The following is a 13,265-nucleotide window of genomic DNA, read 5'->3' as shown; positions in this document are numbered from 1 at the left end:
TTCCTTCATTCATTCATTCATGCATGCATTCAGTGAGTATTTCTTAAGCACCTACAGTGTACCAGGAGGCACTGTGTTCATTGTGGCATTACAAAGATAAAGATCAAGGCACATACTCTGCCCTCACGGAGCTCCCAATCTAATTGTGCAGAGAGATGTGAAAACGAAGCCTGAAAATCCATCGTGAAGAGTACTGAGAACAAAAGTCTGCTCGAAGTGAGGCAGAACCATGGATTCATTCCACCACAGGTCCCATGGGAAAGGTATGTGGCATTTCTCCTCCTCTTCAGAATAATGAATGCTTGACATAGCGTTCGTCACTGTCTTTCAGTTCCAGTGTTACAAAGGGGATCCCCAGCATTACAACGAGTCACAGTGAACCCAGAAATGATTAGCATGCTATTTATTTATTTATTTATTTATTTATTTATTTATTTATTTGAGACAGGGTCTTGCTCTGTTGCCCAGACTGGAGTGCACTGACATGGCTCACTGCAGCCTCAACCTCCTGGGCTCAGGTGATTCTCCCACCTCAGCCTCCCAAGTAACTGGGACTCCAGGCACATGCCACCACACCTGGCCAATTTTTGTATTTTTGTTGTAAGGATTTTGCCATGTTTCCCAGTCTGGAATCAAAGTCCCAGGCTCAAGCGATCCTCCTGCCTGGGCCTCCCAAAGTGCTGGGATTACAGTTGTGAGCCACCACACCCAGCCAGCATTCTTAATGTTTGCTTACAAAGGTGTTTCTCTGTCAAACTCTTCCATTCACTTAAAGAAAACCATTTATGGTGCATCTTAAAGAAAGCATGCTTACGTTTGCCTTTTATTGCCAGATTTCTCTACTCAACCTTATTAAAGGGCCTACATTGCAGTGGTAGGGGTGTGGGACGTGTTCTAATAACATATGCGAAACACATAGAGGGGAGACAGCTTGCCATTGCAGAGGTACCTGACTGCCACTGAGCCTCACCCCTATACTCATCCAACAAATAGTTAATGAGGAGCTACCCCCAACTCCTACACCCCCATGCCCTCTGAAGCTGTCTACATGGGCTGCTCTGCCCTTGGCATGTGCCCTTGAGGGCTGAACCCACTTGGACACACATGGGTTTATGCTCTAGGGTCTTTGAAAGACGGAATTCCTGCTCTTGACCTTTCAGGCCTGAGCCGTAACATTTCAAGGGCTGCTTCCTCCTCTGGAATAATTTGCTTTTTATTGGTCATTCATGATTTGGGTGAAAAGATAGAGTCTGTAGTTCTTGCTTAATACCATGGGCTTGACTCATATTTCCTAGTGTTGAGGGACATCCAGTCACAGGCATGAAAATGAGGAGCATATAAATAGCATCCTGCACCCAGAAGTTCTTCTTGGCTGCCCCTTTCTCCTTTCTCCTTGTCTCGCTCTTGGGCCTTTATTCTCTTTGCCACATTTACTGGCATGAAATCAATTTGAGATGTGAGTTTCAGTTCTGAGTCAGACTATATATCAAGTTGTGCCAAAAACAATACAGGGTGGCTTTCACCTGACTTACTAAAACCATTCCACCTGTAATTACACCCACTACGAACGGCCAGTTAGCAGCAAGAGCAAAAGGTGCGGCCTCATGAGCAGGGAGAAACAAGGTGGGTGGCAGAATTTCAAAACCAAGGTCTTCATATTCACTTAGAGTTACTGTACATGGTGGTATAAAGGCCTCTCAGTTGAAGCACTTTGCTTAGTTCGGCTAAAAATCAGTATCTTAGTGTTAATGTATTAACTAAATTTTTATGATTTGGGTATATGATCTTTATAAATTGAATTTTATAAATGCTCTTATGATAAAAAAATTATACAATTCATTCATTAAGAATAAAATTTACAAATGAATATCCCCTGATTTTACTTTGTAACAAACGTACTGAACCTAAATTACTCATTTAATGTATTTCCATAAATCGCACACAAATAAAAAAAAACGACAGAATCTGTACAAAAATAAGAGCTCTCCATTTTTTGTAACACCTTATTTTTTCTGTATATGAATTTGTTAATATAAAAAAACTACTTAGAAAATTATAAAAACATCACTACAGTGTCATAAGGCTGTACATTCTCTAGAAAACACATCTTTAGAAATAGTACAACTATTAGGAACTCTTAACGAAATTCAAGTCCTGGATGTGCTGCAGATGCATCCCAATAATCAGGGTGGCCTCAAAACCCTGTCTGTCCTCTGTAGCACCTTCTAGAAACGTCCTGCAACATTCACTGAGTGAGATCAAATTCTTCTTTCTTCAAATATCACCATTGATTTCTGTGGATATCCTTAGGGTGACACTCTATTTTAAAAAATGGAAGAAAAAGGTTTAAAAGAAGTTAAACAATCCCAGCATTGACAATGACATTTCCAACAGCTTTGCACCACCTAAGGAATGATCTCAGTATGGTTTGTGCTATCCTTGAGTCAGGTCCTAAACAATTTTCTTGGCTTTCTATATCCTTTGAGCTAATAATTCACTTGTCTCAAAATGTAAGATTTTTCCCGTGGACAAATCTGATGTAATCCCATCTTCTATCTGCTTTGGGAATATTTTTTGAACAACACACTTTTATTTTTTATTTATTTATTTATTTTGAGACAGAGTCTCGCTCTTGTTGCCCAGGCTGGAGTGCAACGGTATGATCTCGGCTCACCGCAACCTCCGCCTCCCGGGTTCGGGCGATTCTCCTGCCTCAGCCTCCTGAGTAGCTGGGATTACAGGCATGTGCCACCACTCCCAGCTAATTTTGTATTTTTAGTAGAGATGGGGTTTCTCCATGTTGGTCGGGCTGCTCTCGAACTCCCGACCTCAGGTGATCCGCCTGCCTAAGCCTCCCAAAGTGCTGGGATTACAGACATGAACCACCGCATCCGGCATACTTTTATTTTTTAAAAAAATATATTTACTTTCTATTATTTGGAACTAGTAAGTGAGACCTCCTAAAAGAAAACAAGCAGGATACATGACTATTAACATCAAACAGCAGAGGACATATGAAAATCTCATTGGTGGGAGAGCTATTAAAGATGCCTTCCATTGGGAAGAAGCTAATACATGAAGTTGCACAATCCTTACATATTTTTGTCAAACACATTAAAGATAAAAAGAAAGTGCTCTTTTTAAAAATGCAAAATGTCTTCTGCAAATGTTTACGAATCCTAATTGTCAGCAATTTAAAACATTTGAATTGATAAACACTTACCTGGAAATCTTGGATGAAAGTTAGGAAGTAGAAAATAAAACCAAAGGCCACTGTCCATTCACAGATCGCACTCACTACGTGATATACATAATCCTAATGCCAATAAAAAAGAAACAGAATTTAGCCTAGAAGACTCCCTTTAATGTACACACTGAAATACAATGAGGAGGTTCAACCAAAGGAAAAAGCTGTCCAGTGAGCATAAATCAGAAATTTGAGGATATAAGGTAAGCACAACCACGTTACTAAGCGTCAGGGCACCTGCCCACTGAGAATGCGAAGGCAGATATTCCAAAGTTCTTTCTGGCTCCCACAAACTCCCGTTTTAAGATTAGTTTGTCATTTCAAAAGGCAGACTAAGGACTACAAAATGGCTGAGACTGGGAAGCAAATTTGGACTCAACAGAAGAAAGAACTTTCCATACAAGGCATGACTTGGTCTCCCTCCGCTGAGAATCCCTAAATGTAAGGCCATGCTTGACAAGCACTTTCGCGATTGCTCCAGAGAATGTGTGTACACATCTAGATGAACCTGGCCAACTAGTCCCCTAGGTTTCGTGTTTCCCTGTTTATACAGAAATGATCATTCAGAAAATAGTTCTGCTTAACATCCTAAGGTAAATACAGCTACAAAGAAACTGCTAATAATGGACATCCACAGGTTAACTGCATATCTTCTTGGAGTCAAGAATGAGAGAATGGAAGCCAAGGAGAATGGCTTTCAATCAGATGGTCCAAACTCAGTTGCCTATGGAGGCCAGAAAATTAGCAATAACAAATAAAACTGGTGGTTGTGAAAAGAGAGGGAAGTTAGGGAGCCCATGCCTCATCAGCTCAATTCCATGGGAAAATAATACACTAGTGCTGCTTTCAAAGAGGTTTAAAAAAAAACAAAACAAAACACTGTGTGTGTCTGTGTATGATATCTCCTGATTTTTCAGTGCTGGAAACTAATTTTGAAACTCTGTTGCAGTGGCTCACACCTGTAATGTCAGGACTTCGGAAGGCTGAGGCAGGAGGATCACTTGAGCCCAGGAGTTTGAAACCAGCCTGGGCAACATAACAAGACAAGAAATAATTAGCTGGGCATGGTGGCCTGTGCCTGCAGTCCCAGCTACTTGGGAGGCTGAACTGGGAGGATCACTTGAGCCTGGGGTATACGATGTTGCAGTGAACCATGATTGCGTCACTCTACTCCAACCTGGGTGACAGAGCGAGACTCTATCTCAAAAAAATAATAATAACAAAATAAAAATAAATAAAACGTTAAGTCAAAAATGCATGTCTGCATTCTGATGTTAGCTCACATGCCAGATGAGGCCTGGGGACTGTCAGTGTGCCCTCTCTGATTTCCTACATCGCTTTCTGCTCTGCTGAAATGAGGAGCTACCCCTAACTCCCTACACCCCCATGCCCTCCGAAGCTGTCTACATGGGCTGCTCTGCCCTTGGCACGTGCCCTTGAGGGCTGATCCCACTGCTGCTCTGCCCCAAACTGCTGTAGGCTACAAGGGTGAGTAACGTGCTGGATCACAGGGCAGTTCCATGGTTGACAGTTGTTTTCTTTGATCCTGTTTTCATCCAGACAGATCTAGTGGAGGCACACCAAGCCCTCCAAGCATCACTCTTCACTCTGCTTGTCATGGTCACATCCACCCACTGTTCTCATGCTAGGTCACAGTGAGGAGAACCTGACCAGCCTACAGTAGGAGGTAGAGAACAGAGGCGTCCTCCTTTTGGTACCAGTACCAGGGGACCTGCCGCATCCTGTATCATTCCTGAACAAGGAAGATGGCTTCTAAAAATAAAGGCAGAACTTTGGGGGGAATTTCTTAAGCGTGATATTAATGAAAGTACATGGAACCAAGAGTCCTGAATGCAGGCAAAGCCCTAATATCCTTGCTATGTGAAATGAGACAGTGATATTATAATTATCACCTCCCACCACCACCACCACCAAGTAAGTCACTGCACATAAATGCGCTGTGAAAGTTGTAAAGCACTACACAGAAGTCCGGGGCAGTACCTAAATGATTATTCAGTGAATTAATGTAAAGGGATTTTTTTTTTATTAGGAACAGAGGGGAATGCAAGAGTGGCACAGTCATTTATGGAGTGAACAGAAAACCATGTACTTTTCACATTTTTAAGATAGGAAGTGGAATATAACAGATTTTTAACTGCCTGGAAATAAAACTTTGATAAGCCCTGCCCAGCAGCGGGTTTGTGGTAGAAGGTCTCCCCCGAGTGGCTGAAAAGTAAAGTACACCTGAGCTGCTCCGCTATGCGCTCTCACTTTCGGAAAGAGGTTCTCACCAACGGAAAGAGGAACTGAACCCCCTTCGCATGATGGGGCTAATTCCCCACATATAAGAAAAAAAGAAGAAAAAAAAAACCCTGCCTTTTGTCTAGGTCTAACCTATTGGCTAATTTGACCATTTTAAGGTTACATTTTAAAGAAGCCCTTTTTTAATCTTTTTCTTTTTCTTTTTTTTTTTTTTTTCTTGAGTAGAGTCTCACTCTTGTTGCTCAGGCTGGAGAGCATTAGCATGATCTCAGCTCACCGCAACCTCCAACTCTCCAACTCCTGGGCACAAGCGATTCTCCTGCCTCAGCCTCCCAAGTAGCTGGGACTACAGATGTGTGCCACCACACCTAAGTTTTTTTTTTCTTTTTTTTTTTTCAGTAGAGACAGGGTTTCACCATATTGGCCAGGCTAGTCTTGAACTCTGACCTCAAGTGATCCACCTGCTTTGGCCTCCCAAAGTGCTGGGATTACAGGCATAAGCCACCGTGACTAGCCAAGAAGCATTATTTGATCTCTTGTCTGGATCATTCTCTTCCTCACCATCTTCTGTCTCTCTCTTGTCTTGGCAGGCTTCCATCACCTGCCAGAGTTCTCCTTCTTTGGAAATCCTGCTGTCCCCTCTAGCTACCCGTGTTTCTCCTTTACCTCTTACCTCCAGTCCAGAACAGGACTCAATAAACATTTGGTTGACAGCTGAATGAATGAACCATCCCTCTCACTATTTAACTTCTTGCCATTGGCTTCTAACCTTGGCGTTTTACTGAAACTACTTTCTGACAAACATCACTGACTCCCTTATTGCCCAAATTGAGGGACTTCATTCCTAAAGGCTGTTCAGCTGCATATGTCATGGTTAGCCACTTCCCTTGCCTTTGAAAAATGTCCTTCCCTTAGTCTCTGGGATCGTATGTCCTCTCATTCCATCATTAAGATTAATTGCTATTGCTTCTGCATTTCCACATTGTGCTGTCTGAAGTCCAGTTCAGCATTTTTTTATTCTTCAAAGTATTACATTTAGCCACTGACAACTGGCTGTTTGCCCCTCTGAACTATAAAATCCCTCAGGATCGTCTATCCTGTGGCCACCCTGCCCTCTATAATCTTTCACAGTCTTGTGTGTGGTAGGGACTCATCAATGAGGTCTACCATACAACACAAGTCTAGTTCTTCTCACTGGTCCATGATCCTTTTACTTCTCCTTTGCTGGAGGTATTCTTCCGCCTGATCCTTGAGGGAAAGAATCTTCTGTTGTTCTCTCACTAACTCTCTTCTTCCCTGGGGCATCTTTGATTCTCCTATAAGGCATCTAGATGAACCCATACTACAGGTATCTAATAGAATGAGTTGATCTCAATGTCATATTTTGGTTCCATGTGTTATGATGCTTGGTCCAAAAAGTCCTGGTCTACCCCACACTCTAACAACTCTACCCTACATCTGACTACTCCCAGTCCCACCAGAAGTCTGGGACCACCTGGGTGCAAGCGATCCTTCTACCTCAGCTTCCCAAGTAGCTGGGACTACAGGTGCGTGCCACAACGCCTGGCTAATTTTTGTAGAGACAGGGTCTTACTGTGTTACCCTGACTGGTCTTGATCTCCTGGACTCAAGCAATCCTCCTGCCTCAGCCTCCCAAAGTGCTGGAATTACAGGCATGAACCACAGCGCCTGGCCTAGGCCCATGTTTCTAACCTTGATATCTCATGATATCCTCAGAGTCATCAATTCTAACCAAACTCATCCACTTCCACCTACTAAATTATTTATCCCTGTTAGGGGCCTTATCTCTGGTCAAGGGAATAAATTCTTTGGTTCACCTAAGATAAAAAATTAGAAGTCATCTTTGATTCATCATGCCACTTCATTTTTGTGTTAGTCATTTGCCAACACCCATCAGATTTCCCCTATTTGAAATGTGAACTAGTAGAACTGCCTTCTCCTTGTCTTCCTAATGCCAAGCTCTCCAAGCCATCCCAGGCATTGCTTCTGTCTCACGGTCATCTGACAATACTCTTTCTATTTGCTTTACTGTTCAAAAGTCTTCAGGTCGGGCGTAGTGGCTCACGCCTGTAATCCCAGCACTTTGGGAGACCAAGGTGGGGGGATCACGAGGGCAGAGATCGAGACCATCCTGGTTAACACATTTCATGAAACCTGGTCTCTACTAAAAATACAAAAACTAGCTGGGCATGGTGGCGCGTGCCTGTAATCCCAGTTACTTGGGAGGCAAAGACAGGAGAACTGCTTGAACCCGAGAGGCAGAGGTTGCAGTGAGCCAAGATTACGCCATTGCACACCAGCCTGGGCAACAAGGGTGAAACTCCGTCTCACAAAAAAAGTCTTCAAAATCTTACTCTGGTCACCTATGTCAAGTACAAGCTTCTCTGCCTGCCTCTTACAGCCACTACACCCTTGCGCAGTTATCCCTGGCTACAGCGATTTCTCACTCTATCCTGAAATGAACTATACACCACACTGGAGCTGGTATCGTCCTCTCTACTTCACATTTCACGCTCCCTTTGGTCACCAAACACGTTCATTCACACTGTCCCTCTATCCTCTTTTACTAAGGATAGATAATTGAAGTGTTTAAGAAAGAAATTAGAGGCCAGGTGCGGTGGCTCACGCTTGTAATCCCAGCACTTTGGGAGGCCGAGGCAGGCGGATCTCGAGGTCAGGAGATCGAGACCATCCTGGCTAACACAGTGAAACCCTGTCCCTACTAAAAATACAAAAAATTAGCTGGGGGTGGTGGCGGGCGCCTGTAGTCCCAGCTACTCGGGAGGCTTAGGCAGGAGAATGGCGTGAACCGGGGAGGCAAAGCTTGCAGTGAGCCGAGATTGTGCCACTGCACTCCAGCCTTGGTGGCAGAGCGAGACTCTGTCTCAAAAATAAATAAATAAATAAAAATAAAAAGAAAGAAATTAGAGGGCTGGGTGCGGTGGGTCACACCTATAATCCCAGCAATTTGGGAGGTCGAGGTGGGAGGATCACTTGAGGCCAGGAGCTCCAAACCATCCTGGCCAACATGGGAAAAACCCTGTCTCTACTAAAAATACAAAAATTAGCCAGGCATAGTGGCACACGCCCGTGGTCCCAGCCCACCAGGAGGATGAGGCACAAGAATCGCTTGAACCCAGGAGGCAAAGGTTGCAGTGAGATGAGATCACACCACTTCACTCCAGCCTGGGTGTCAGAGCTGTCTCAGAAAAAAACAAACCAAAAATTAGCTGGGCCTGGTGGTGGGCACCTGTAGTCCCACCTACTTGGGAGACTGAGGCAGGAGAATCGCTTGAGCCTGGGAGGCACAGGTTGCAGTAAGCCAAGATTGCACCACTGCACTCCAGCCTGGGCAACACAGCAAGACTCTGTCTCAAAAAAAAAAGAAGAAGAAGAAGAAAGAAAGAAATTAGGAACTCAAAATTTTGAATATAATTCCAGAAAGCATTTGGAATTACCCTGATAACTAATTACTACATACTGCCAAATGATTGGACAGTAAATTGATTACAAACCATGTTTACTTCACATTTTGCAACTTGTTCTAAAAAATGGCAGTGATCTTCCCTAGTTCTAGCCTGGCCACAACCTCACACAACCACATCCAACAGCCACATTCACAACAACTTAAATGTTACCTTTTCTCTTGGATTCCACTCCAGCTTGGTTATGGAAATTAGTGAAGCACAGACAATCACTGAAAAAGGAAAACAGTTAAGGAAACTACAGCACACAACAGTTCCTTTAATGTTAAGACTAGATTATTCTCCCAATAATATAATCATTATACAGTGTTAAAATGTTAATACCAACATTTCTATCATCAATTAAAATGTTAATACCAACATTTCTACCATCAAACCAGTTATATTAGCTTCTTATAAACTCAAACGTTAAATTCAATGATGAGAGTTAAATCACAACATGGAAATACCTTCGCAATAGTTTTCCAGTGTGTATAGTAAAATTTATTAAAATTTGAGGCTACATTTTGCACCATCCTGCATGTTTCTGGATCTTCCCACTTAAACTAGCTGTTTAAATTTGGTCAAAATGACTGATGCAGCAGTCCAAGATGGTTCTTTTTGAGTACTTCCCACTGAATAAAAATACTTTTTCCCTAAAATACTATTTTCCTTTTTTTATTTTTATTCTTTTTTGAGATGGAGTCTCACTCTGTCACCCAGGCTGGAGTACAATGGCGCAATCTCGGCTCACTGCAACCTTCGCCTCCCGGGTTCAAGCATTCTCCTGCCTCAGCCTCCTGAATTGTTAGGATTACAGGCACCCACCACCATGCCTGGCTAATTTTTTTGTATTTTTATTAGAGACAGTGTTTCGCCATGTTGGTCAGGCTGGTCTTGAACTCCTGACCTCACGTGATCCGCCCGCCTCGGCCTCCCAAAGTGCTGGAATTACAGGCGTGAGCCACTGTGCCCGGCCTAAAATAGTATTTCCAAGGTAACAGCTTTAAGGAAAATTTTAAATTCCAAAGTGCCAAGGCTTATATACAAAAATAAGCTACAGAAATTCATAGTATTATCTTTAAAAAACAGACTTCCGTTGGGTAATTGGGTATAAGGTGAGCCCTTCCTTCCTGGCCCAAAGATCTGGCAAATCAAAGAGATTCGCCCCATATCAGACCTCAGGGATGACTGACACATACCTACAGTCCAGCCTAATAATGCCAGGGGCTAAGGCTCCTATCCTCCACGGGCAATACTTTCTGCACAAAGGCAGTGATAACCATTTTGATTGAACTTAGAATGCAAAAGAGAAAGCTAGAGAGAAAGGGGACGCTCTAAAAAGTCTACAAAATATTAGAAATTCAAAGTGTTGAGCCAAGCAAAGTTTAGAGCCTCCTCTGAATTCAGAGTCAGCGTCATCTCTCTTAACTCCCACCCCGCAAAAATTGTGCAGTTTAACGCTTCTGATTCTCAAAATAAAAGAAGTAGAGAGCACAGCAGATTCTCTGATCATTTCTTTACCTCACGTCTGTTTGTAATAGTTTAAAAGCCTCTCAATTCTTTCGTTTATTTATTCTTAGTTCCATCTTCAGTGCACCAAGTACCATTCTGGTCTGGGGGGGGAGGAGGGAAAACGTGGTCTCAGCTCTCAGAAACATCACAACTTTGTTGGAACAGACCCAGGGAATGTGCCAAACTAGAGAGAAAAGAACTGGGTACAGCAATGACTCTAAGGGAAAATTATTCATTCAGAAGGGAATGGGAGAAAGCCTCATTCAGTGAAACTTAATGTCAGATATGAAGTTTAAGGAGCTCTCTAGAGCAGCACCATCCCACAGAAATATGTGTAATTTTAAATTTTCTAATAACCTTATTTATTTATTTATTTATTTTTGAGATGGAGTCTCACTCTGTCGCTCAGGCTGGAGTACAGTGGCATGATCTCAGCTCACCTGCAACCTCCACCTCCTGGGTTCAAGTGATTCTCTTGCTTCAGCCTCCCGAGTAGCTGGGATTACAGGTGCCCACCACCACGCCTGGCTAGTTTTTCTATTTTTAGTAGAGATGGGGTTTCACCATGTTGGCCAGGCTGGTCTCGAACTCCTGACCTCAAATGATCCGCACACCTCGGCCTCCCAAAATGCTGGGATTACAGGCATGAGCCACCATGCCTGGCCCCTAACTTAATTTTAATAATACATCTTATCTAACACAACATATAAAAGTATTGTCAATATAAGGTATACATAATATGTAAAACATATCTTATATATTGATAAGCAACATACATCTTATTTAACTCAATATATCAAATAATATCACTGATGACATCATTTCAATGTGTAATAATATAAAGAATTATTGAGATATTTTACTTCTTTTTCTTAGCAAATCCTTGAAATCAGGTATATGTTTTACACTTAGGACACATCTCAATCGGGATTAGCCACATTTCAAGTATGCAAAAGCCACACGTGGGTACCATGTTGAACCAACAGCTCTAGCAAGGCAAAGTGGAGGAGGATAATCCAGCCAAGTAGAGACTGGGTAAGAACAGAGGACAAGAAACAGCCAAACCTGAGGGAAAAGCCGTAAAAACAAGGATGAAGAAATAGGAGGTCTCAGATCATGGGTCTCATGCAGAGGAACCTGGACTTTATGCTGTTGGTGACTTCTGTGAAGGCTTTCAGAAGCTTTAGAAGCCAGGGGCAAGACAGATAATTCATCAGGAAAGGTTTAGAAGCAGGATTCTAATGTCTGCCTCACTCGGTGCCTCGGTTTCTTCGGTAGTCAAATGTGGCTATTACACAGAAATACTGCAGTAAGAAGAAACCAGGGCATTTTAAAGATGCTTTCCATTTTTTTTTTTTTTTTTGGAGATGGAGTCTTACTCTGACACCTGGACTGGAGTGCAGTGGCGCAATCTTGGCTTACTGTAACCTCCCACTCCCGGTTTAAGCAATTCTCCTTCCTCAGCCTCCCAAGTAGCTGGGACTACAGGCACATGCCACCATGCCTGGCTAATTTTTCTATCTTTAGTAGAGATGAAGTTTCACCATGTTAGCCAGGTTGGTCTCGGACTCCTGACCTCAAGTGATCCACCCACCTCGGCCTCCCAAAGTGCTGGGATTACAGGCGTGAGCCACCGCACCCAACCTATTTAAAGATGCTGTAAATTCTTTGTAAGGAAATATAAATACCACGCTAATGTTTAAGACAGAAGATCTTTTTGTATGGATGAATTCATTCAAGTTCATCTGAAATAGGGTCATAACCTGTCTCTGTGTGGGGCTGCTTCCTGTTGGCATGACTCATAATAAGAACTTCCTAGAGGCCAGGCGCGGTGGCTCATGCCTGTAATCCCAGTACTTTGGGAGGCTGGGGCAGGTAGATCGCCTGAGCTCACGAGTTTGAGACCAGCCTGGCCAACGTGGTGAAACCCCCGTCTCTACCAAAAATATGAAAAGTAGCTGGGTGTGGTGGCAGGCACCTGTAATCCCAGCTACTAGGGAGACTGAGGCAGGAGAACAGCTTGAACCCGGGAGGTGGAGGTTGCAGTGCGCCAAGATTACACTTGTGCCTGGGTGACAGAGCGAGACTCTGTCTCAGAAAAAAAAAAAAAAAAGAACTTCCTAGAAATGAGAATTATTAGTAAGTGAAACTCTGAGGCCTGAAATGCTTATTTTGCTAAAACTCTCTGCCTTTGATATCTAGGGATCTGTTTCCAAAGTTGGAAGCAAGGAAGGTTTTCCTGCATCAAGAAACTTTGCTTGTAACACTACAACCAGTATTATGAATTTTACAACTAACATAAGGTAAAAAGTTGAAGGAGATATATTCAAAGAAAGGAGATACATTCAAAGAAAAAGTGTTCCTTTAATCTATAAGCAAGACAAGGAATTTGAGAAGAAACTATCTTAGGAACAAGGGTACATATTTTGTTGGTAAATTTCTCGGTACTAGGATTTGGCTACTCTGTGCTTAGAAATTTTGTAATTAAAAATGTCTTTCCCCAAGATGGAAAAAGCCCAAAATCATGCTTAGACTTCACATTTTGTAGTTTCTATTTTAGAAAAGAAACACAAAGCTTAATATTTAGAAGCAAGTGATGTGTTTTCACTCCATCTTGCCCACATTATACCGTAACTCAACCCAGACTAACAAAATCCCCGCCGATAACATATTTCCAATTTTCCTACAATCTGACATTAGTCATCATCGTTCAATGACCCTGAAGCTTGCTCTGATATGACTACAGATGGTATTTT

The 13,265-nt window shown here is 42.7% G+C and overlaps 1 protein-coding gene across 1 annotated transcript in view; it reads right to left on the bottom strand.

Annotated features, from left to right (window-relative positions):
* Positions 1-415: 415 nt before the first annotated feature.
* DRAM1 (DNA damage regulated autophagy modulator 1) overlaps positions 416-13,265 on the bottom strand; it is a 43,323-nt gene continuing 30,473 nt past the window's right edge. Inside the window, exons 5-7 of the mRNA XM_023187568.1 lie at positions 9,169-9,227; positions 3,224-3,316; positions 416-2,319 (exon numbers count right to left, since the gene is read on the bottom strand). Coding sequence (XP_023043336.1) covers positions 2,275-2,319; positions 3,224-3,316; positions 9,169-9,227 — 197 coding nt within the window. The 3' untranslated portion in view covers positions 416-2,274. The remainder of the gene's footprint in view (positions 2,320-3,223; positions 3,317-9,168; positions 9,228-13,265) is intronic.

The sequence above is a fragment of the Piliocolobus tephrosceles genome, chromosome 10 (assembly GCF_002776525.5).
Source record: "Piliocolobus tephrosceles isolate RC106 chromosome 10, ASM277652v3, whole genome shotgun sequence".
Lineage (NCBI taxonomy): Eukaryota > Metazoa > Chordata > Mammalia > Primates > Cercopithecidae > Piliocolobus > Piliocolobus tephrosceles.
Note: the sequence above shows the minus strand (reverse complement) of the source record. Positions and strands in the feature narration are given on the sequence as shown.